Source organism: Manacus vitellinus, unplaced genomic scaffold (genome assembly GCF_001715985.3).
Source record: "Manacus vitellinus isolate BGI_N305 unplaced genomic scaffold, ASM171598v3 scaffold_51_pilon, whole genome shotgun sequence".
Lineage (NCBI taxonomy): Eukaryota > Metazoa > Chordata > Aves > Passeriformes > Pipridae > Manacus > Manacus vitellinus.
Genome location: NW_021940620.1, coordinates 5,060,512 through 5,082,330, shown reverse-complemented (window position 1 = coordinate 5,082,330; position 21,819 = coordinate 5,060,512). Strand labels below are relative to the sequence as shown.

At 46.2% G+C, this 21,819-nt stretch overlaps 1 protein-coding gene across 1 annotated transcript; it reads right to left on the bottom strand.

Moving 5' to 3' along the window:
• Nucleotides 1-170: 170 nt before the first annotated feature.
• On the bottom strand, nt 171-20,233 carry HMGXB3 (HMG-box containing 3). Its single transcript, XM_029962953.1, has 20 exons — nt 20,209-20,233; nt 18,931-19,078; nt 18,354-18,528; nt 17,379-17,942; nt 16,576-16,674; nt 14,975-15,106; nt 12,802-13,208; nt 12,268-12,443; nt 11,870-11,967; nt 11,218-11,316; nt 10,531-10,680; nt 8,580-8,881; nt 7,106-7,233; nt 6,405-6,536; nt 5,954-6,138; nt 5,169-5,388; nt 3,976-4,109; nt 3,466-3,582; nt 2,846-3,055; nt 171-2,136 (listed from the first exon to the last, which is right to left on the bottom strand). Exons 2-20 carry the CDS (start codon nt 19,074-19,076, stop codon nt 1,666-1,668), a joined length of 3,945 nt encoding a protein of 1,314 aa, XP_029818813.1. The 5' UTR covers nt 19,077-19,078; nt 20,209-20,233; the 3' UTR covers nt 171-1,665.
• Between the last annotated feature and the right edge of the window lie 1,586 nt (nt 20,234-21,819).

The window sequence follows — 21,819 nt, the reverse complement described above, 5'->3', positions numbered from 1 at the left end:
TCCCTGTGCATGGATGTAATTTCAATTGTGATGACGAGACATCTGACAATGGTCACTGTGGGAAAGTGCAACACAGAGGGCAGGGTAAATGCAGCAGAAACTCTGACAGTGTTTGTGCCCATTCCCACTGCAGCCCTCTAGAGGTCCTGTACACAAAAACAACAAGTCACTTAGCCACAGTTTCACCCCAAAAATTGGAGATAATTTATTAAACTTTATCACTGACTGAAAAAAGTCACTAACGTCTCTTATAATAAGTTAATGTTCTTAACAGAAAAACCCCAAGCCGTGATTACTGCATTTGCTCAGACTTTAACATTTACTTTAACAGTACGGTACTCGATTGGTTCCCCTTCACAGAAGGGAGTTTTCATCTACACCGCAAGCCTTGGAATCTTCCCCACTGCTCACTCAGGCAAAACAAACTCCCAAGATGGCAACTCAGCAGTCTGGCATCCTGCTTCTCTCCTCTGAGGGTCACAGCAAACATCCACCAGCCTTCACCACCAGCAACGGCCAAAGGGAGCTGCAGCAGGTGACATGCACAGATTTGTAACTGCAGGCCAAGGTGTTCTTCAGGTTTGTGCTACAGCAGCAGAGGTCTCAGCCTGACTCCTCTCAAGGAGCTGACAAGGCAACCTGGGCAGCAGGAGACTCCTCTAACCCTCAGAGTGCTGGGAGGACATGGGCAGGGCAGGTTTGACACCTGACAGTGCCAAGATTGCACACGTGTGTGCAGCTCTCCCAGTGCATCCATGAGGGTGGAATATGGAACCCTGCTTGCTCTGGTGATACTGCTTTCATTGTTCCTCCTTGATCCTAAAGAGAGTCTTCGAGTGTCCTTCCCCTTCCACAGCCATCCCTTTGGCACAGCACTCATACTGTCCCCCAACCAGCACAGCTCCCCTGGGGCTCACCTGGTCAGTTCTTACCTTACCATGCAGAACACACTTCATTCATTGTATGTTTTGGCTTCTAAATTATCAGTGCTCATGGGAAGGGACAAACAATTCTCAAAACTTTCTGCAGCTGAAACACCCACAGTCTGGGACCCAAGAGAGCAGCCTCCAGGGAGGCTCCCCAGACACAGCGTGTTAAAGCAGCACGGCTCCTTCTCCTCCTCACCTCAAGACTCCTGGCAGCCAATGCATATGAGAGCTATGCAAGATTTCCAAGCAGGAGTCAGTGTCCTAAATTCATCTGTTCAGAATGTTTTGGGGGGAAAAAAATCTTTGCAGCCATCTGCTTTTCATGCCTGCTCCCACACCCCCAGCCCTGCCACCAATATGCACAAAGAAGTCAGCAAGCAAGATTCAGAACTAAAAAATCCTGTGTGCTTGACCACACACACTCCCTGCTACCAGCAACACCTCTCCCTCCTCCAGCTGCAGGGAGGGCAGCATCCCACACCCCTGAACAGCAGGTCCATCCCACGCCTCAGAGGCAGTTGCAGCCTTCAGCAAGGGGGGTGACAGACCCACACTCACAGCAGCCACCACAACACTACGGAAGCACAGAGCTCTTTGGTCAGTAACAGCAGTCAAAGCCACCGGCGTCACATCTCCAACCTGTAAAAATAAACTCTCAAGCCAGACAGCTGCAGAAGCTGGCTCAGCCCACCCATCCACGCGACCAGAGAGAGAAACCAACAGGCCGTTTTGTTACTCAGCAACCTCTATCATCCTCCTGCTTCCCCTCTTCATCCTCTTCCGTCTCAGTTTTGATCTGGGCCACCCCAAGCCGGTAGAGCGCGTCGCGGATCACCACCTCCCCCGGCTGGCAGCTCTGCACCACCTCCTGGATCTGCCGGTTCACGATTTCCCTGCTGGTCAGGAAGTCCATGAGGCGGTTGTAGAGGTAATAGTGCGTGGGGTTCTCAAAGGTGATGGGCCTTTGGCGGATGTTGCTCGTTTTGCTGTCGCTGATGGCGGCGATGACGGTGCCGTAAGGCTCCAGCTCCCGGCACAGGGAGATGCAGTGATGCCGCGCCGTGGGATCCCGGGAACTGTTCTGCTCCGACCCCGTGTGCACGATGCGACGCGCCGACGACTTGGTGATGGGGTGCTGAACGGAGTGCTCAGCCACCGTCATGTCCACACTGTAGTGCTGGTCTAGCAGCTCAGGGCAGGACACGTACTGCGGGAGAGACACGCTCCAGGTAGAACAAGAAGCAATTTGCTCACAGCTAAGAGGACAATACTGGTTGGCTGAATTCAACCAGCACTATGATTCAGGACAGAGGCATGGCTAAACAATCCAGGCTGACCCTAAGTGCCACAAAGGTGGTCTGTACACTCCCTCCTCACTTGTACGCCCTCAGAGACAATCCCAAGGCACTAGCAACCCTCTTCCTCTCCCATTTCTCAAGAAATAGCAGTAGTTTGAGAGAAGTGAGTTGCTGTGTCAAAATAAGTGATGTGCTCCACAGTTCATGACCTGAACTATTAAAATGCACTCCCAGCACAGCTCTTCCTGTTAAGGACCATTAACTTAACACAGCGCCCCAAGCAACAGGTAACGTGTTCTGCTATGCTCAAAAGTGATGCACTGGCAAAGCTTAAGTCAGGAGACACTTATCAAGTCAAATTCATCCCTGGCAGTGTTCAAGGCCAGGTTGGACAGGGCTCTGAGCAATCAGGTCTAGTGGAAGGTGTCCATGGCAGGGGGGTGGAACTGGATGATTTTTAAAGGCCCTTCCAACCCAAACCATTCTGTGACTCTATGAAATGATCTTGAGGCAACATGCAGGTTATATATGCTTTTTTTTTTAAATTTTTTAAATCTCGCTTCAAACTTTTCCATACTGGACTGGCATAGCAGAGAGCAAGGGTAAGACATAACTAACCGTTGGAGGATCCATGGGGTCAGAGAAGCAGCCCTGGTTTTTCCCCCACATCTGGGAAGTCAGGCCAGGCCAGCAGAGGTCTGCACACAGTGCCACTGAAGAGGCTGTATCAACAACATACACTGGAGGCCAGTGACGTGAGGAAACCAGCAAGTCCACATGATCCCGGGCACTTTCTCCTCTTACTATGTACTTTGAGCCACACACAACCTGGAAAGAAAAGGATTAATAGCATCAGCCCAATAAAACTGAAAATTTACAGAAAAAAATTTAGACTTAAAAAAACTAGGCTTCCTTTCAGATATTCCAGACTACACAGTAACCAGACAGTCACTTTCTCTAAAGATATTCTGTTTCTTCCTCATATACATTCACTTTATCTTGTTCAGGAAGAGATGGTTTTAAATTCCACTTCAGTAGCAACATAAAGACCAGGCTTCAGATCGTGAGATCTCCTGCAGGACTGCTCATACTCCAAGCCACAAGGCAGTGTGTTTCATTCCTGAGGCTCAGAGAAGCCAATTCCATTGCTTCTATTTAATGAGGAAGTTCCATGCTGGCAAGTCAAATAGTGAACAGCAAGGTAAGAAAATAACATTGCTGACTCCAGCCTTCCTTACCTGATGTGGACACATTTTGTAGATTTTCCCTCCTGTGTGATGAGCAGAGGGTGGTGTGATGCTTGTCCCATTCTGTACAAACTCATAGAGAGCAAGGAGGGAGTAGCAGAGTTGGTCCTAGAAAAGACAGGCCCCAGAAAAAGTCTGTATGTGCCTAACATTAATGGACTCCTCCAGAGAGGGAGAAGGCTGCAGGCAAGGTCTCCCAAATCCTAATTGCACTTCACCCAATAACTTCCTAATCCCACACTGAGCACCATGAGGATGACAAGCAATTACACAACACTGAGCCAGTGACAAGGTAATTACAGCCTTCCTTTCTTCTAGCCCACAAAGGTTCAATTTACTTCACCATGTGTAAATTATCCTATAATTTGCTGGCACCCACCCCTGCCCTTAGTGCAGTCAGATGAGAAGTTAATTACCTAAGATGGCAAGAGTGGATGAGGGAAAGACAGTGAAGAACAGCTCCACTCCTGCAGGCTTGTGTGTGGGCAAACAAACCATTACCTTTGTATTTGAAGCCTCCCAGGGGATGCCACACTGTGTCAGAAAGCTCTGCAGCTCTTCCTCACTGTAAGAGTTTATCAGCTCAGGCCTGAAGACTTCGTCCTGAAGGAGCCTCACCAAGGCACTCCCATTACCTGCAAAGGCAGGAAACAAGTCTCAGCACTCATTCTCAGGAAGGGAAGTCACCAAAATAATTTCTTATGAAGACTACAGAAGCAGAGATTGTACAAGCCACTGCCAGCATGAGAAAGCTGTGAACAATCCTACTTCCAAAGCACATCACAGCCCACACTTGTCTCGAGCCCTTCATTGCTGAGGCCAGCAGACTGAGCCCAGTAGAGCTGCAGACTCCACAAGCACTTGCCTATCTTGTACTTTGTAACCTTTAGGTGACTCACAGAAGAGCACAGAGAAATGTGACTTCAGCCTTCGGACTGAGCAGCTCCAGGCTTACCCTTCACATTTCCTCCCTGGTTCCTTCTCTGGAGCTTCACTTCCACGAAAGCTCATGTAGCCCTTCTGCAGCTAAACTCTCTAGAACAGCTGCAGCCCTGCCTGCAAAACCAACTCATACACTTGTTAAGCTTGCAAAGCCTGTTTTCCTTCTTATACCTCATACCTAAATTTTTAAGGGAACTAAACTTAGCTCTCATACATCTGAGCTTGTTCCTTTCATGGTTTCTGGTTATATGCAGTCAATATGCAGCAGATATACTGAATGTTGACAACACTGACAAGGACTAGCACATCCCTCTCCTACTCTTTTCTCAAGTTCTGTAAAAACTTATTTAGCCTTTACTGAGATTGTGACATTGAGATACCAAGCACTACCTGTAATTTTCACATGTGAGTATCATGAAACAACATGAAACAAATCCTGACTGGCATTCAAGACGTGCACATATCCCTGTGCAGTCAGACCCTATCTCATTTAGGGTACAGTGTTCTGATGTCCCCCATGTCTCAAATGCATCAAATCACATCAGTGAATTCAAGCTTCACAGGACAAGCCAAAGCTCAAGCAGCAAAGTAGCCTGAGAACAGCCAAAACCACCCCAGCATTCTTGCCTTTTCTCAGCAGCCATAACTTTTAAAGAGACATGCAATCATCAATTCTCAATTCAACATGACCAAAAGACTGAAGTCACCAACACATGAAGCACTCCTTTAACAAGCACAACCCGAGCTGTTACCTGGCACTGGCTGTGCATCCAGGTTCTTGTCCTTCTCTGTATTGATCACCACTGCTCCTCTCATTAGTGGAGGGAAGAAAGGAGCAACAATAGAGGCATCAAACTTTGTGATGGGGATGCTAGAAGGAAAAGCCACCTGCTCAATCACCTCCGTCTCCATCGTGGACCAGAAGTCTTCTACATTCACTTCACTTGATGGCAAGTATTCTGGCCAAGTAAACTAGAAAGAGCAAGGAATACAGTGGTCAAATACAAATAACCACAGTTCATTTGACAGTTCTGTGTCAGCCTCAATTCAAGGCATGAAGACAACTCAGGAGAGTGCTCAGCCCAAATGTAACAAGATGATTTCAGTCTCCTAAAGTTCCCTACAATCACTTTTTGTTGGAAAAGCCAGACATGCTGCATACTCCTACTAGGGCTTTTTTCCCCATTAGAGAAGACAGCACCTCAAGGCAACTGTTATTGGGGAAAAAAAAGAATGCCTTCATGTCAAAGGAAGAAGGCCAAGTTCAACCACTTTAATCCAAGGTCCCTACTGTCTGAGGCTGCTGGACAAAAGCTGTGGCCCAGGGAGAGAGGATCTCCTTTTCCCCAAGCTATACATCAACACCTACAAAAAGAAGCTCAGGCATCACACTCCAGCCACATCCTCTTGTCAGGCATCAGCAGAAAACCACTCACAAAGGTCTCATGTACTTATCGTGCACCACGAAGACCAGAGTCAGCAAAAGTCATGATCAGCTTTGAACACAAACAGGATGTGAAGTGTGGGAAAAGCCTACCTCTATGTTTTTCAGTGCCAGGACATTTTCCACATTCCTCTGGGCTATTTCCACCTTAGGGGTTATGCCACAGATTCCACAGATCATATCATTGTAATCCCGGACTGTAAGGCATTCAAAGGCCCAGTAGCCATTGCACAGCAGTTCCTGGAGCTGAACCTGCTCATCAGGGCTCAGTTTTTTTTCTGAAAAGGAAACATGCCACTGTTACTGCTTTCACTTCCTAAAGTCAGTGGAGAGGTAGTAGGACTCCTGTGCAGAATAAAACCAAATCTGTCCTCCAGAGAATTGTTACAAAGAACTGGTCATGGAGGTACTGCTGGATTTAGGAAGTGATTTCATAGAAACATACCACAATAGAATAGGTGAGGTTTGCCTTTTTATAACCTAACAATCATCAGCAGGTCATAATTTGGTGTCTTATGGTAAAAAAAACAGAAGGAAAACCCACCAGTTTGCTCCTGAACAGAGTCGAGAATATTGGAAATGGCCACTCTGGGATCCTCTCCAAGTTTAATGTGGTTTCGGATTGCAAACAGAAGATCCAAACTCACTAGCAACTTGTTGCCCACATTAAAAAGGCCTGCAGTTAAAACAAGACAGTTATTGTCTGTAGGGTTCCAGATCTTTCTCACAAAGAAATACATTCCTTACTGATACACAAAAGACTCATACAAGTACTGTTCAGAGGATAACGGAAACACAGATAGTACTTCTGTACTTCTGAAGTGCAGAATTTCCTGCTAAAAGATTAACTCCTTTCATGGACTTGCCTTTGAATTTAAAAAGCTACAAGGAACAGCAGCCAATCCATCTCCTCACTAGCCAATGCTGAGAAACAGCACTCTCCAAGGATATCTCTGACTATGACCTCAGGGATTGCCTTGCAGAACTCGACATTCACCATGCACACGGAGGAGACAAGTGAACCAAGGCACCATCTTCCTCATCAGAGCATTCATATGTGTTTTTCCTCACAAATACAGATTTACTTGCAGAAGAAATGGAAGAATAGTGCAAGTAAAAAATAATTCGAGTTCAGTACACTGGGGATGGGAACAAGCCCTTCTGTGCAAAGACAGTGCCCTGATACAGTCTCAAGGCTTCAGACTGTAGTCATGCTGTAGGTTGGCAGGCTCACATCTTTCCTACCTGTGTAAATATCAGTGAAGCTGTGGAGGGCCAGACACTGCAGGTTCAAGCACACTTTGACCTGAGCTGTAACCACCTGCAAGCGGTTAGCTGTCAGCAGCCAGCACTCCTGAGGACCAGCAAGGGAACTGTAACAGACAACAGAAGACCACTCTGAGTCAAGTCAATGGGTTTTTCAGTCCAGCCCTGCAGTAACTTAAAGAATTCTTGTTGAGATGAGTTCATTAGTATGTCAGTCTAAGCCAGTTCACATCATTTACACCAGAAAAAAAAAAGTTATATTTTAAAACAGATTCCCCTGGCAAAGTTGGGTCACTGCTCAAATTCTTTTAAGAGCACTACAGCATCCCTCCAGCTCCATATGCTGGGCACACAGTATTTGAGAGGTGGAGAAAATCTCAGCTGCCCTGGGAGAAGTGTCTGTCCCATTGCTGTGGGACAACAAATGGTGATCACTAACACATTCCACCCGACAGCCTGTCCCTGCACACACAGAGCTTCTGAAAGGTCTGCTCCTCTGCAGTGCAGCTGCTGAGGGGGAAGTTCAGACAGGAGAATGCCAGTGGCAGAAATACACCTGTCCACCTGAGGAAACAGGAATCGAAATCATATCCACCTCCCTCCCACTGGCAGAGGTTCAATTAGAGCCTGAGCAGGCACATGTGAGAGTCCCACATGCAAGAGCACTGCAAAGCAGCCCAGCATAGACAAGGATTTACAATGCACAGGCTGGTAAGTCACAAGGTGAAGGACAGGGTGCAAGACAGCTCTGTTCTGAAAAAATTACTGAGCGTAAAAACTATCTCTGCTGGAAATATCTCAATTAGTTCTAGCCTGACCAAAGCAAACATCCATCATTTGTATCAGGAAAGTATTTTTTATGGAAGAAAGAAACCACCTTAAACTCCCCAACATTTTGCAGTGGGAACAGGAGGATGTCTGGCAGACTCAGAGAGGAGATACCCTACAGGCTTTTATAAAAACCTAGTTAAGGTAATCTAGCCAATGCACTGGGAGTTTCTGAAAATCCTTCAGGTTTCCATTTGGATACTTGTTACAAAAAAGGATTCACTCAAGCACACACTAAGTCATGAAAAGAATGAAAACATCATAAGCAAAAAGATCCACACAGGAAATATTCAGATCAGGAAGAGAGAAAAGGGAAATTACATAATGCACTGTAATAACCTGTAAACCCACACGTTTTCCTCTGTCAGTCTCAAAACATCAGAATGGAAAACAAAGAGGGGATGACTAACGAAAATACTCTGTTTCAATTTAAAAAAAAAAAGTTACACCTAGACTTAGCAGCCACTCTTTGAACCTGCTAAACCCTTTCCATGCACGTGTAGGTCAGTCAGTGTTACCTTCACCATCCTCAGTGCAGGGGCTAAAGCAAATATTTCAGGCACACTTGTAACACAGAAAATCAGCACGAGGTGGAAAGAGTCACAAGAGAAAAACAGAATCTTACTTCTGTCCCCCTTTGAACAAGGGGCTGTTACAGAGGAGGCACTGTGCAGATGGAGACTCGTAGTAGTTTGACCAGGATGTCTGCTCAATGGTGACTGTCTCCTCGCTCACGTTGGACAGGATGAGCCGTGAGCTGTTGAGCTCGTGGATGAGCGTGAAGATCTCGGCCAGCTCCGACTCGTTCTCGGGGATCTGCATCACCTTGCGCAGCAGCTGCAGGGTGGACTGACGCTGGATCTCTTTTTGGGATGGAGTTAGGGGCTTGCTGGTGTTCAGCACGTCATTCTGACCTGGGCTGACCTCCTAGAAAGCAAGCAAAACAGATATTCAACTCAGCAAGCACAGGGATGAAATACTAAGAAGACCAAAGAAGTCACAAAAGGTAGTAAAAACACAGTAACCTTTGCACTCTACTGCTCAATCACTGACTCTAGACAAGAGCTTCAAGCCAAGATACTTCACCAAAAACACATTATTACACCCCAGCCTTTTGGGAACTCCTACTCTGCTAGACCATCACAGATTTGCCATCAAATTGGAGTGTTAGTGCAGGGATTGGGGATAGGGTGAGGATAACCACCAACAGGTATATAAACACTTTAACAATCCTGGCAATCATCACTGCCATTCTCCATAGGTTATCAGGCACAGTGTCCTGTATAACAGGCTCAGCCAGCCATGGCAGCCTGCACACCTCTTTAAAAGCTGGAAGACAAGTATTAAATGAGAACTGAGGGCTGTGATATACAGAACACACTTATCAATTACAATTGATCACCTACAGTCCTTCAACACTTTCCTCTCCAACACACAAACGCTATCAAGACAAAATACACGAGCACAGGAGAACCAAATTCCAGGTGTCCCAGGAGAACAGTGAGAACACAAACAGGCTGACCTGTTTAATCACTGAAACTCTCCTGCCAGCATTTCAACCTGGTTTTCTGACTAGTCTAACAATGAGGTAAATGATCAGTCCAAAGCCCAGAGACAACAACAACATGTGTGACAGGAATGCTGAACACATCTAGAACCAGAAAATAAGAAAAAAACTAAATGAGGAAGAGACAAGCCACATGCCTCTCAAAATGCAAGCTGAGCTAAGCACACTGCTGTTCCTTACACAGCTGTTCTGTGCTCACACAGGCCATCTCAGTTTGTTTGTGTTTTTAAAGAAAAACCAAAACCACTAAACAAAATTATGTTCTTCAGAATAAAAAAGGCAAGTGGAAGAGTCATATTACCATATAGACTAAAATTCTGTCTCTATGCTGAGTGGGCATTTCAGCTTAGAACAGGACAGCTCCTTTTTTTCATTTATTTTCTTAAAACGTGACAATTCTGTATGAGAAAAGCTAACCCCTGAAACTTCAAAGGAAAATAAAATAAACTCGGAATTAATTATTTACACCCATGCAGAAAAACAGACAACTGACAAACATATTTCTTCATCAGAGAGAAACACAACCTACATACAGAAATAAATTCAGGCAGGAAGCAAAGTTGCACTACAAACCCTTAAAAATAGGAAGCTCTAATACAAAATGTACTAACTTAACTGACACTAGCCCCAAACTGATCACAAAGCACAGCATACTTGGGAGTTTTTTGATGAAGTCTGAAGTTCAACAAAGCTGACACAACAAGTGTGACTTCAGGGGTGATTTCCCCAGCACGTACCAACATACCAGAAGCATTTACAAGCTAAGGAGACACCCAGTGGTAGCATTGAGTGTGCTCAGACTCATTCTCAGCCTGAAGCACCACTGCTACAGGAATCTGACAGTTCAGATGTTATCACAAGTATTTTAAATTGGACATTATTCTGTTAGAAAAGATTACCACAATGAAAAAAAACCCAAACCATGTTCCCATGGGCACTTGCAAACTAAAGTACTTCCCTGCCCAGCCCACGAGAGACATTTGATAGAACAAACCAGCCTGAACCTTACCAGGGATTTTGCTGTTTTCTCAGTCCTGTCTTTGGCAAGGTTGTATCCACAGCTTGGACAGATACGTGGCTTGTGCCTGTTTGTATACACGTAACTGCAAGAGGGGTTCTTGCATTTTCCTCTGCCACGTGATGTCGCCAGTCCCAAATCCTGAATGACACAAGAAAGATGTTTGCTGACCTTGACTTTCAACAGTTGGACTCGATGATCTTAAACCTAAATGATTCTATGATTTTATGCCAAGAAGATTCTAGACAAAGTCTAAAACAGATTATCATACATTTTTTCCCCACTTCATAGCATCTTGTTCAAAGGTCGAACAGCAAGCCCTGTCACTTTGCACAGAGTACTTCAACTGGTACTTAAATATTTTTTGGTCAGTTCCAGAGACCACAAGCACATTAAATTCATTCAGAAATCCCTGATCCTCCCTGGAGGAACTCGAGGAGGGGACGGGTATTATGCTAGGACACGAATGAAAACCTAGCTCTTAACAAGGTCCCAAACATGACTGCAAAACAGAGCACAGTCACCTGGGATTAGGTCCAGAGATGACACACAAAATACGGACTGTTTCATGTTAAAAATGAGATATATTTCTGCAAGTTAGTAAAACAAAAGTCACGGAATGTTCTCATCCCAGAGAGGACACTCCCCACAAAGTCACACTGTTTGAAAAATTCTCACCAAAGTTACGGTGCAGCTGTACTTGCAGGAAGGGAATATGTCTGGTTTGACCTCCACTACTTTAACCTGAGATGCCCTGCTGGCCACAGCACTGTGGAGCTAGAGATTGAAAGCAGAAAAAACACCCATGAGACACCTACTGCTGAATACATGTATACATCCTGTAATCAATATCTATTAGCATTCCTGCTCACAAGAAATTAAATAATGTTCATTTAACATCAAAGTAAGACACTGTGTTTTGCAGGTTAAGGCATCAAAATTCACACAGATTTATTCCAGCATCTTGGCATACTCGGTCATATTTTACAGGTGAAGAGCTCAGTATTCAATACTGCATGCCAGATTATCAAAGCACCAGCAGATCCTGAAAACATCTTCTGGAAGTAGCTGGGAGGTTCTTAAAGCAGCCAACAGCAGGACTGTTCAACAGCATCTCTCACCCACCAAGCATTTATGCTGCTTCTCAGCCGTACCATAAAAACTGCAAGTCACAGATCTCATCATCATAAGGCTGCTACCTTTTTATGCTCTATTTCTTACTCAGGTCGTATCACTCACCTGGGAGAGAAAAAGACCCAATATGGACAAAACCCTCCCCCCAAAAAAACCAGGAAAATAATTTGCATTTGAAGAACAACCCATTAGGTACCTTTCGCTCGTCAGCACTTGGTGGCTGCAGAACTGACTGGCCCAACTGTTTCAGTGTACTGGGCTTCAAGCCTGATGTTCTCACAGGGGAATGCTTGTCTAGAAGGAGGAAAGGGATGCAGTAGGTTAAATGTGATAAAAAAGGCACAGTTTCATTCTGACATATTTCGTAAATGCCACCATAGTCATGTGAGATCTTTCCTCTGAACTTGAAATGACCCAAGCAGGTGTTTCATGGCCCATTTACTGCACTCTCAGGCAGAATGAAAGTGGGGGTTTTTTTTTCTAGTATAGGTCACCACCTCCCTTCAGACCTATCTTATTATTTGACAGAGATGAGTTCAGTGTGGTGAGGAAAGACAACAGCTCCCAAAGTACACCAGAGAATGCTGCTTTTACCAGTACTGGCAAAGGCCTGCCTGCTGCTCGGCTGCTCAGTGCTGGCCTCTCTCCCCACGCTGGCTGGTGCAGGCAGAATGGCTCTCATGGGTCTGGCTGCAGCCAGCAAGGAGGGCTTGGGTCTTGGTTTACTCTTTACTTCTTGTCCTTTGTGTGTAGCAGTTGGTGCATCAATTCTGAAAGACAAGAGCTACAAGTGGAAAAAAATTCTATCGATTCCTCCTCAGCTTCAGTTTTCTTCTTTTCCCTGAATTGTGCTTTATTAGCACACTGATCACAGCTATTGCAATAAAAGGAGAGAGACTGCTAAGGATACATCTGTCCTGTGACTATAATTTAGTTGTCACTTTAAAAAACATTAGCTCTCACGGACAAAGTCTCAAAGGAACAACTCTGGACTGGCACAAAGCACACAGCAAACAGAACAGAACAGGTCTTACAGGAAGCACTGCCAACTGCCTTCAATTTCTTGCACTGATTCCATCAGCACACAATAGACATCATACACACCCATAACATGAAAAACTGACTCACCCCACTGGCTTTTTCACACCTGCACTTGGCACCTCAGAGGATGGTGGCACCCCCAGCCCCACGCTCTCTTTCTCCGCCTGCTCCGAGGAAGCATCTCCTTGCCGCTGGCTCTCCTGACCCAGCACCACTCCAACAGCACCCTGCCTGTCTTCAGCAAGCACGTTGTTTGGAAGAAAGTGAGCCTCAGAGATGATCACTTCCTCCCACTCCATCTCTGGCATCTGCCCTCCCGTGGGCACAGCGTTCAGCAGCTGGCTGACGGCTTCAGAGCTCTCCAAGGCACACTTGGAGGGACTCTCGCTGACGGCTGTCGGCTCCGTGAGGACTGACTGCTGACCTCTTTTAGTTGCTGGAGTTTTAAGAGAGGTGCCTGAATTTGGCTCAGATTTGGTTTTTGGTTGCTTTTCCTGGAAACAAAGAGAAAGTCGCATTTCAGAGCTTTAGGCTTTCGCAGATAAGTAAGTTCCCTGCACATATGCCATGTTTCCCATGGCCTATTTAATGCTGGATCAAAACAGCAAAATCCCAAGTGTTTAAGCTGTGAATTGTACCAGAGCAGACAGACAGCACCTCCTACAACAGCATAGGTCCTGGTAACACTTTATCTGGCCTCTTGGCCCTTCATGTATTATTTTTAGGCACTGTTTACTTCAGAGAATCAATCTTCCTTAAACTCCCTCAAATATCACCATTAGCATCAACATCACAAAGTCACCCACCACCTTCCCTACCAAGGCCCCACCTCCTACGCTCCTCTTTCATGGCTTCAGCTCTCTGATGCTGTCTGTTCTTCCATATTATTGAGAAACAAGAGGAAGTTGGACAGAGAATTTGCAACTTTTGGATATGTGCATTCAGAAAAGCAAACATTTAAGCAACTCAGGAAACAGGACTACTTAGGAAGGTTTTTTTGACTTTAAGAAAAATGTTACTTCCACAACTAAGGCTACAGAAGTCATTGTACTGGGGACAACGAAGGTACAATGAACACTGAATTGCTAATATGCAAAAACACATCAGAAATGGAATCCAGAGTTTTTGGCATGACAAACACATTAATTCTAAGCTCACTACAGAGTTCATATTCAGAAGGATAACCTAGTTTTTTCAGAAAAGGTATCTTAGAACCTTTCTAAGGAACAGGAAGCTTTGTATATATTTAGTTTCAGTTCTACTGATACTATTATTAGTTAAAAAGAAATTGCTAATGCATATTTTTCCAAAGGCATGACACCATAAAAACCAGTGGACCTGTTTATGCAAACGTGTTCCCAGCAAAACAGAGTAAGCCTGAACTACAGAAAGAAAACTCCCTCTGAAATGTTTCAGTTCTAATCAATGTAGGATTGAACAGGAGCAGACATGTTACATTCAGGCAGAATCCAGAAACACTTTTTGCAGTCAGCCATCTCTCTACTTCAGCAAACAAAAGCTTTACCAAACAAAAGTGAAGACACCCCCATCACTATTTGTATCCTACCACACAGGAAGCCCAGCCATCAGCTCAGACACCGCAGAGTTTGTAAGCTGCCTAAAAGAATTCTTGCACCTCCATGTTTAATGGATCCAGACACAAAACAAAGGAGGTCCAGAACAAATCCACACAAACCCACTGAATTTCAATGCCAATTTTCACACTAAGAACATCCTTTAAATTGTGCCTGAGGAGCCTTGTTTCAGACAGAAATTTATTTAATGAACACACATCTTTTCAGAGCTGACTAATTACCATGACAGTGCCAAGGTTTAAGCAGCAAGTGGGTTTTGCTGTGCATAGTTAATAGAGATGCCAAAAACTTAAGCAGAATAGGTATCATGTCCACTCAGACAAGCTTCCGAACTCCACGTACATCTGGGAATTTCCTTCCAGCCAAAGGTCAGAACATCGTGAATGATCAGACACATTGCCATGAGACAACAATACTCAACAGCACTTCAGCTTCCACTACATCAACTTTATTAACAAACTCCCAAAGGGTCATACATCTACTATAGCTGAGAGCTGTTCTTCCTTTCTGTTGAAAAAACAATGCTGAAAAACCCCAGGAAACCTAAAGAATCAGTTCTGGTATATCTGACCTCCTATGCTAGATCTACAGGTCTAGAAATACCACAGGCACTCACAAAATCAGCACTTTTTGTCTGAAAGTTAGGAAAGGAAAGATAAATTTACCTTTGGGATCCATTTCCCTCCCAGGAAGTTCCCACATGTTGGGCATTTTGGTGGCTTATGCCTGGTGACATAAGTGAAGGAACAGCCAGGATTGGTGCAATTTCCATGTCCCCTGCGAGTATAGGTGGTTGTCTGAAACAAGAATTGTAAAGAATTTCTCTACAGATCTGAAAAACACAAAGCTGTGCTCATCACTCCCTTTTTCCTCCTAAGCACTTTACAAACGTTATTCAGCAAAACACCAGCTTTGCACTATTATTCCTTTTACTGAACAACCACCACACAGCTGGATCAGGGTGAGTCAGCACCATAACTACTCCAAGTCTAAACTCTCAGTCTACACAAGAGCCTTTGGTATAACCAGAATTAAGATCAACCTGCAGAGCAGAGATGAGCAATGCACATAACCTCTGGAGAAGCTACTCTTGCATTTACAGTGATGCAAGTTCTCTTTGAACATGGAAAAGTCATAATAAGATGATATAAAAATGATTCAAACAGCAGTCCACAGTGAGACGAGATGTGATTAGTACTCATGACAACGGGGTTGTTGTATGCAGTGGTCGAGTACTCCCTGGTGCTTCACCAACCTGCTATGAACTACTGAAACACCAGCAGCACCACCAGGCAGTATTTATAAAAACAACCAAAGCAGAACCTGTCATCTTTGCCAGGACAACTGCACCAACACGTGGGAGTTTTTGTCAGCACAGCACTTCCCAATATCCTGTTCTCAACACTCCCGAGCGAGCTGTTGTACTGTAACTCCTTAACTAGGTACGGATTTTTCTAGAAATGCAAGAGTTGCTGTCAAAGAAATGAGCCAATTTTAGCCTGACACTTCTCAGGAACAAAAACCTGAGGTACTTCCATTCTCCCCAAGACACCTGGAAGAGCATCATGCTATGTACCACTATAAATACCTGCAGTATAGAGAAGCATAGAGAAACTGGAAAACAGCATTTGATGCTAGCTTATACAACACAAGGAGCTGCAGTGCTGACTGTACAATGAAGTCCCAAAATGACTACAGAAACACAAGTGGCTGGAGTGGTTTGATTAGAGAAGTAATACTATTCTTCCTCAGGCCACACAGTCTTTTACATGTCTTTAAAACCTCAGGTCACTGCTCCTCTCCTGTCACAAGGCCCAAGTGACAGCCATCCACGAGACTGAGGAGTTCATGTTTTCCTGTCACAAGAGCACAATCTTGCCCTTAAAGGGATGGACACCAGCTGGGATGAAGGGATGAAAACAAATATGCACTCAAGTAGAGCATGTAGATGGCTACATACAAACTGCTGTTGACCAGATGTTTTGTGACAGCTTTATCTACTCCACCTGTTTCCAAGAAGTTCCTTGAAGAAAAAGGCAGCAAAACCAGGCCCCTATGAGACACTCTAGGAAGTCACAGACCCCCATTAGCTTATGCAAGACATAAAACCAGGGACAAAGGAATATATCAACTGATATGATGACTCCAAACTGGATTATCTTTAAGAACTGATTCAGGATCAAAGCCCTCCCATTCCAACATCTTCAAGACAAACCTATGCAATACATCCAAACCTTAAAATACCACAAGACTCTGAACTTCTTACCAATTTAATTGATGCTGGGTTCTCCACAACAGAATGAGCTGGCAAAGGTAACATGATGAACTGTGTTGCAGGTGTGGAGGAGCTATTCTCTTCAGTATCCTAAAATGAAGTAAAAGGGAAAATACATGCAGAAAAAAACAGACATGGTGACCCATATCCCTCCCTCTCATTAACATTACCAATAAACACAAGTCCTAAGGACTGATGAGACCAGAAGGCAGGACAGAGCAGTGACCATTTCAAAAGCAACGGCCTTGCCAGGTTCATTCTGGAAACTACCAAACTCTTCACACCTTGAAATTGAAAACAGTGAATCCAACTTTTCACTGACTAAGGTTTTCTATAACTGATCCCTATCACCTTTGCTTAAAAGGACTCCCTTCTACATCTCTGCAACCAAGAAAACACCTATCAGGACCAGAGAGACAGCCATTTTTTTCTCCCCAAAATCTTGTAGTCCAACTGCAGAACTCAATTACTGGCACTGCAATACCACAACTATTGTTATAAGAAACAATAAAAAAAAACTCAAGGAGTCATCTTGAGGCACAAGTGATACCAGCACATGGCTGATTCAACCCGGAAGCAGAGACACTGTGGTCACCAAGTTACTTTTGTATCACTGATTACAAAAGTTGCTGTTTTCCTCAGCACTGAGCATCCCCACCCTGCTGGCCAACAGAAGATCTCCTGCACCCGCCAAGGATCTTAATGTAACATGTGACAATGTGCACAGACAAAGAGGCCTCGGACATTTCAGGTGAGACTCTGGCAGGAGTCTGAGTGTCACTAGAAAAACTTACCCTCCCTGTCACCACGGTCACCACAGACACCCCATCGGGCACCTGGGGACGGGCCACAGCGATGCTCCCATTGGAGATGTCCGTGGAGCTGCTAACAAGAGTCTCCTCAATAACCACCCGGGCCGTCTGATACGGCTGTCCTTCTATTTCCAAAGAAGCCTCATCCAAGAGGATATCTCCGGCCACTTTTTCTGTCACAGGGCCAACGTAGTGAGAGAGAACCTCCGAGGCAACGGCTTCCTCAGCAGGCTCGGGCTGGGCAAAGGCTGCAGCCTCCTCTGCCAGCCCCTCGATGGCAATGCACTGCTCCGAGACACCGGCCTGGCCCGAGTCCACGGAGAGGATGTTCTGCACAGCCTCACGGGACACACCGGAGATGTTCCTGGGAGCTGTTAACCCCTCGGGGGCTGCTGGGCTCTGTGCCACACATAGTTCCACTGACTGCCTGCTCCTGTCCTCCTGAAGAGTGGTTTTGGGAATAATTATATAGTCAGAGCGAGGGAGAATCTTGCGGAAGCCTGGAATGTCTGGGACTACTGCTGTTCGTGTGGACGCCTTGGAGTTCTGTTGGGAAAACCAGAGGATGGAATAAATGAATATGAGAAGAGGAAGAGATTCAGCTCTCAATCCTGCTATTTTAGTGCCTAAAGTTCACATGTTTTCCTGAAGCAGTTTGCTGGGAATTTCTCCGCACGACAGAGCCTGCAGAATCCCTCTCAGTCCTGGTTTTATCACCCACTTTCCCATCACTCACTCTGATGATACAACACAAAAATAACTACCATGAGCGGGTACTAGACATATCCATCTTGAATTTCCAAACATTCTCCCTTGACTGAACAGAAGGCAAAGGCAAGAGGCAGTGGCCTCACACAGACTCTTTACAGGCAGGAATACAAACTGGGATCTGCAGTTAAATGACACACAGTGCTGTGTAAGCAGTGAAGGTCTTCAGCTGCCACAAAGACGACTTACCGGGTCCAATCCCTCTTTCTCTAGCTTGGCTTTCTCCAAGTAATAGCTTTTTTCAGCCACGCTGAGCAGCCTCCAGCTCTCACTGATCTTTTTGTTGATTTCAGACTGAGGGAGGTGCGGGAGCTCTTGCTGGACTTTCAAGTAAATGTCATAATAGTAGAGAAGGTAAGCAGATCTGGAACACAACCAGAAATTGAAACATAAATTCCTTAGGAAAAAATAAATCCACAAGGTCTATGTTTGTCTTGAGGTAATTTTTCATTCAATTCTACTTGTAAATCCATTTTTTAACTAAATGAAAAGTAAGACTCTGGGGAGAACCTCTGAAGGAAAAAAGAGGAACCTCCGAGAGAGAGCCTCAGGCAAAATGTTCTGGGGTACATAAACTCTAGACTGAGCAACAGTGGCACCTGTAAAGAACATCAGAGCAGGCCCAAAGTGTCAAGTTGATGTTTCACATATGATGTTTTACACTGTGAAGCGTTCCAAGTGCCCTGCAAAGTTCACTCATATCAGAAACAAGGAAAACTGGTGCAATACCCTACTCGGGAGCTGAATGAAGGCAGAAAGGACTTACCGAGGCTTCTTGGCTTTTTCTCCATGATCACCAGCACTTTTATGTTTCTTCTTCTTCTTGCATGGCACTGGTGATGCATAAGTGTAAGTGCTCTCTATCTCCTCCATCACCACAGTCACTTCAGCGCCATCATAGGGAGCCTCCATGGCTAAAACACACTCTGTGTTATGCTCTTGACAAGTTACACAACATTTCTACCAACACAGACTTTTTTCATCACCTTAGCAAACTGGCAGCATCACTGGCACCTAATTTTGACTTTAATTAAGCCAAGGTAACTGTGTGTCACCTATTTACCTACTTCTAGAAGAAAACACCTCCTTTTCTATAACCTCAACACCATCAGCTCAGTGCAAACACACTGCACCTGCACTTCCAAAGCTGCAGTTCCACAGGGAACTCTGGGGTAAGTTTGGTGACCCAGGACAAGCCGTGCACGCAACAAGCACCTGCCTGGCTACAAATGTCACACCAGGGCCAGAGGCTGGACAGGCAGGAAGCCTCACAACCCTCTCACCCACCGGCACATCCCCGGGGCTCCTCCCTTGACAGCAACAGTAGCTGCAGCCACTGGGGCGTGGGGAGGACATGGGAAGTTCTGGGCCCCTCAGTTCAGAAAGGACATTGAGGTGGTGGAGCAGGTTCAGAGAAGAGCAACGAGGCTGGGGAAGGGGCTTGAACACAAGTCCTATGAGGAGAGGCTGAGGGAGCTGGGGTTGTTTAGCCTGGAGAAGAGGAGGCTCAGGGGAGACCTCCTCACTCTCTACAGCTCCCTGACAGGAGGGGGGAGCCAGGTGGGGGTTGGTCTCTTCTCTCAGGCAACTATCAGTAAATAACAGGGCATGGTCTTAAGCTCTGCCAGGGGAGGTTTAGGTTGGATATTAAAAAGAAGTTCTTTACAGAGAGGGTAATCAGACAGTGGAACTGGCTGCCCAGGGAGGTGGTGGATTCTCCGTCTCTGTAGGTTTTAAGGTGAGACTGGATGTAGCACTCAGTGCCACGGTCTGGTAACCACGGTGTTAGTGGCTCAAGGGTTGGACTTGATGATCTCAGAGGTCTTTTCCAACCCGGCTAATTCTATGATTCTGTGAATAAAGGCCCCACGCACCGTGCCAGGCGAAGCCCTGGCGTGACCTGCACCTCGGCCCCGCTGACCCCGGCAGAGCCGCAGCCCAGTACCCGAGCCCGGTCCCCCCTCGCGGCCCACGGCCAAATGGAGCCCCTCCGGCCCTGCCCGAAGCATTAACCGGCCCCCTCCTCAGCTTGCCCGCACTCAACCGGGCAGCCCCGGGGCCGCGCGGGCGTGGGCGAGTGCTGCCGCTTCACTTTGTCCGCCGCCGGTGGGCGCGGACGGCGGCGGAGGAGGCCAAGGCAGGGCCGCGTGGGCAGGCCGTGTGTGGGCGGGGGGGCGACGGCTGTGGGTGTGCGGCGGGTCGGGCAGCCCCGGGCAGTTTGCTGCGCCGGCTGCGGCCCGGCCCGTGCGGAGTCTCGGCACCGCCGGGGACTCCGCGCCGGGGCCGGCCGCTCGGATTAAGTGGCTGCCGGGACGGCGTCCGGTGGCAGGGCGGGCAGGGACGGCGTCCGGGAGGGGTCATGATTCCTGCGCCTGCGCCGTTTCCCGAGAGGGCGCAGCGCAGTTAGTGCTTAATTAGCGAAAGTCTGTCGGTGGTACCTGGCGGGCGTGTACACCGAGTTCTCGCAGCGTTTCTTCCTTCACAGCACGTGCCAGCCTGCCTCTTCCCCTCATGGGGGGGGCGAAGCTCTGCTCCAGGCTCCAGTGATGTCCCAACAGTCAGAGTCACAGGTTGGGAAACACCTCTGAGGTCATCGAGTCCGACCAGTGACCAAGCACCACTGTGTCACCCAGACCATGGCATTCTCGTCCTGTCGCTGGTTGCCTGGGAGAAGAGCCCCACCTGGCTACAGCCTCCTGTCACGGAGTTGCAAAGAGCGATAAGGTCACCCCTGAGCCTCCTCCAGGCTGAATAACTTCAGCTCCCTCAGCTGCTCCTCATCACACTTGTGCTCCAGACTCTTCATCAGCTGTGTTGGCCCTCTGTCGCCTATGGCGACTTTTAGCCTTCAAAACTCTGAGGGAAATGCTGATAAAGTTTCCATAGGCAACAAAGTAATTGTTTTCTGTTTTCATGAACACTAAAACTTAAGTGTTTTGCTCCCCAGGGAACAAACAGCCCCACTGGGCTCTCTACCCATAACCCTCTTCCTTTGGACCTTCCGGGAGGTGGGATATTGTGCAGTTCTTGCTTGAACACGTTTTTCAAATTACACATTTTGGCTTTTTTTTTTTCTGTATTCATGTCTATTTCTGAGTTTTACATCATGACTTCTAAGTTTAGAGAAATGTAAACCACATCTATTCTGTGCCTTCTCTGATGGCAGAGGAGCAGAACAAGGGCTCCTCTTGCTGAGTAAGTCATTAATAAACCCCACAAAGCAGAGATACGACAGGCAGCATTAAATCTGCAAGTGGTTATTTATTCTGCTGAAGTCCTGCAGCCTTTTCTGGGCTCTGTTAGTGTTTATGTGTGATAATTGGTGGCAAACTGTCTGTTCTTCATCAAACACTGCACAACTCCATCCAACTCCTGCACTTTTCTGAAGCTCCATGCTTTTATTCAGATCAATACACAACCACTAGAATTTTGTTGGAATTAACACATAGCCAAATATTTGGGTCAAAATGGCTGATTGGCTTTGCAAGACTAATGAGCAACTGAAAATAATAAGAGAAAAAATCTTGAAGGAAAGCAGTCATGTTTCCCTCATCATTCATGAAGACGTGCATGCTCTCAGTGGCATTAGAAACTCAAACTCTTTCCTAAATTGGGCAATTCGACTCTTCCATGGACATATATATGGCTTTATCTC

Coding starts and splice junctions, on each gene's coding strand:
- HMGXB3 (XM_029962953.1), bottom strand. CDS start 19,076: ATGGAGGCTCCCTATGATGGCGCTGAAGTGACTGTGGTGATGGAGGAG. Junction 11,968..12,267: donor GCAGGCCTTTGCCAGTACTG/GTAAAAGCAGCA, acceptor TCCTCCTTCTAG/ACAAGCATTCCCCTGTGAGA. Junction 3,056..3,465: donor ACAAAATGTGTCCACATCAG/GTAAGGAAGGCT, acceptor TTTTCTTTCCAG/GTTGTGTGTGGCTCAAAGTA.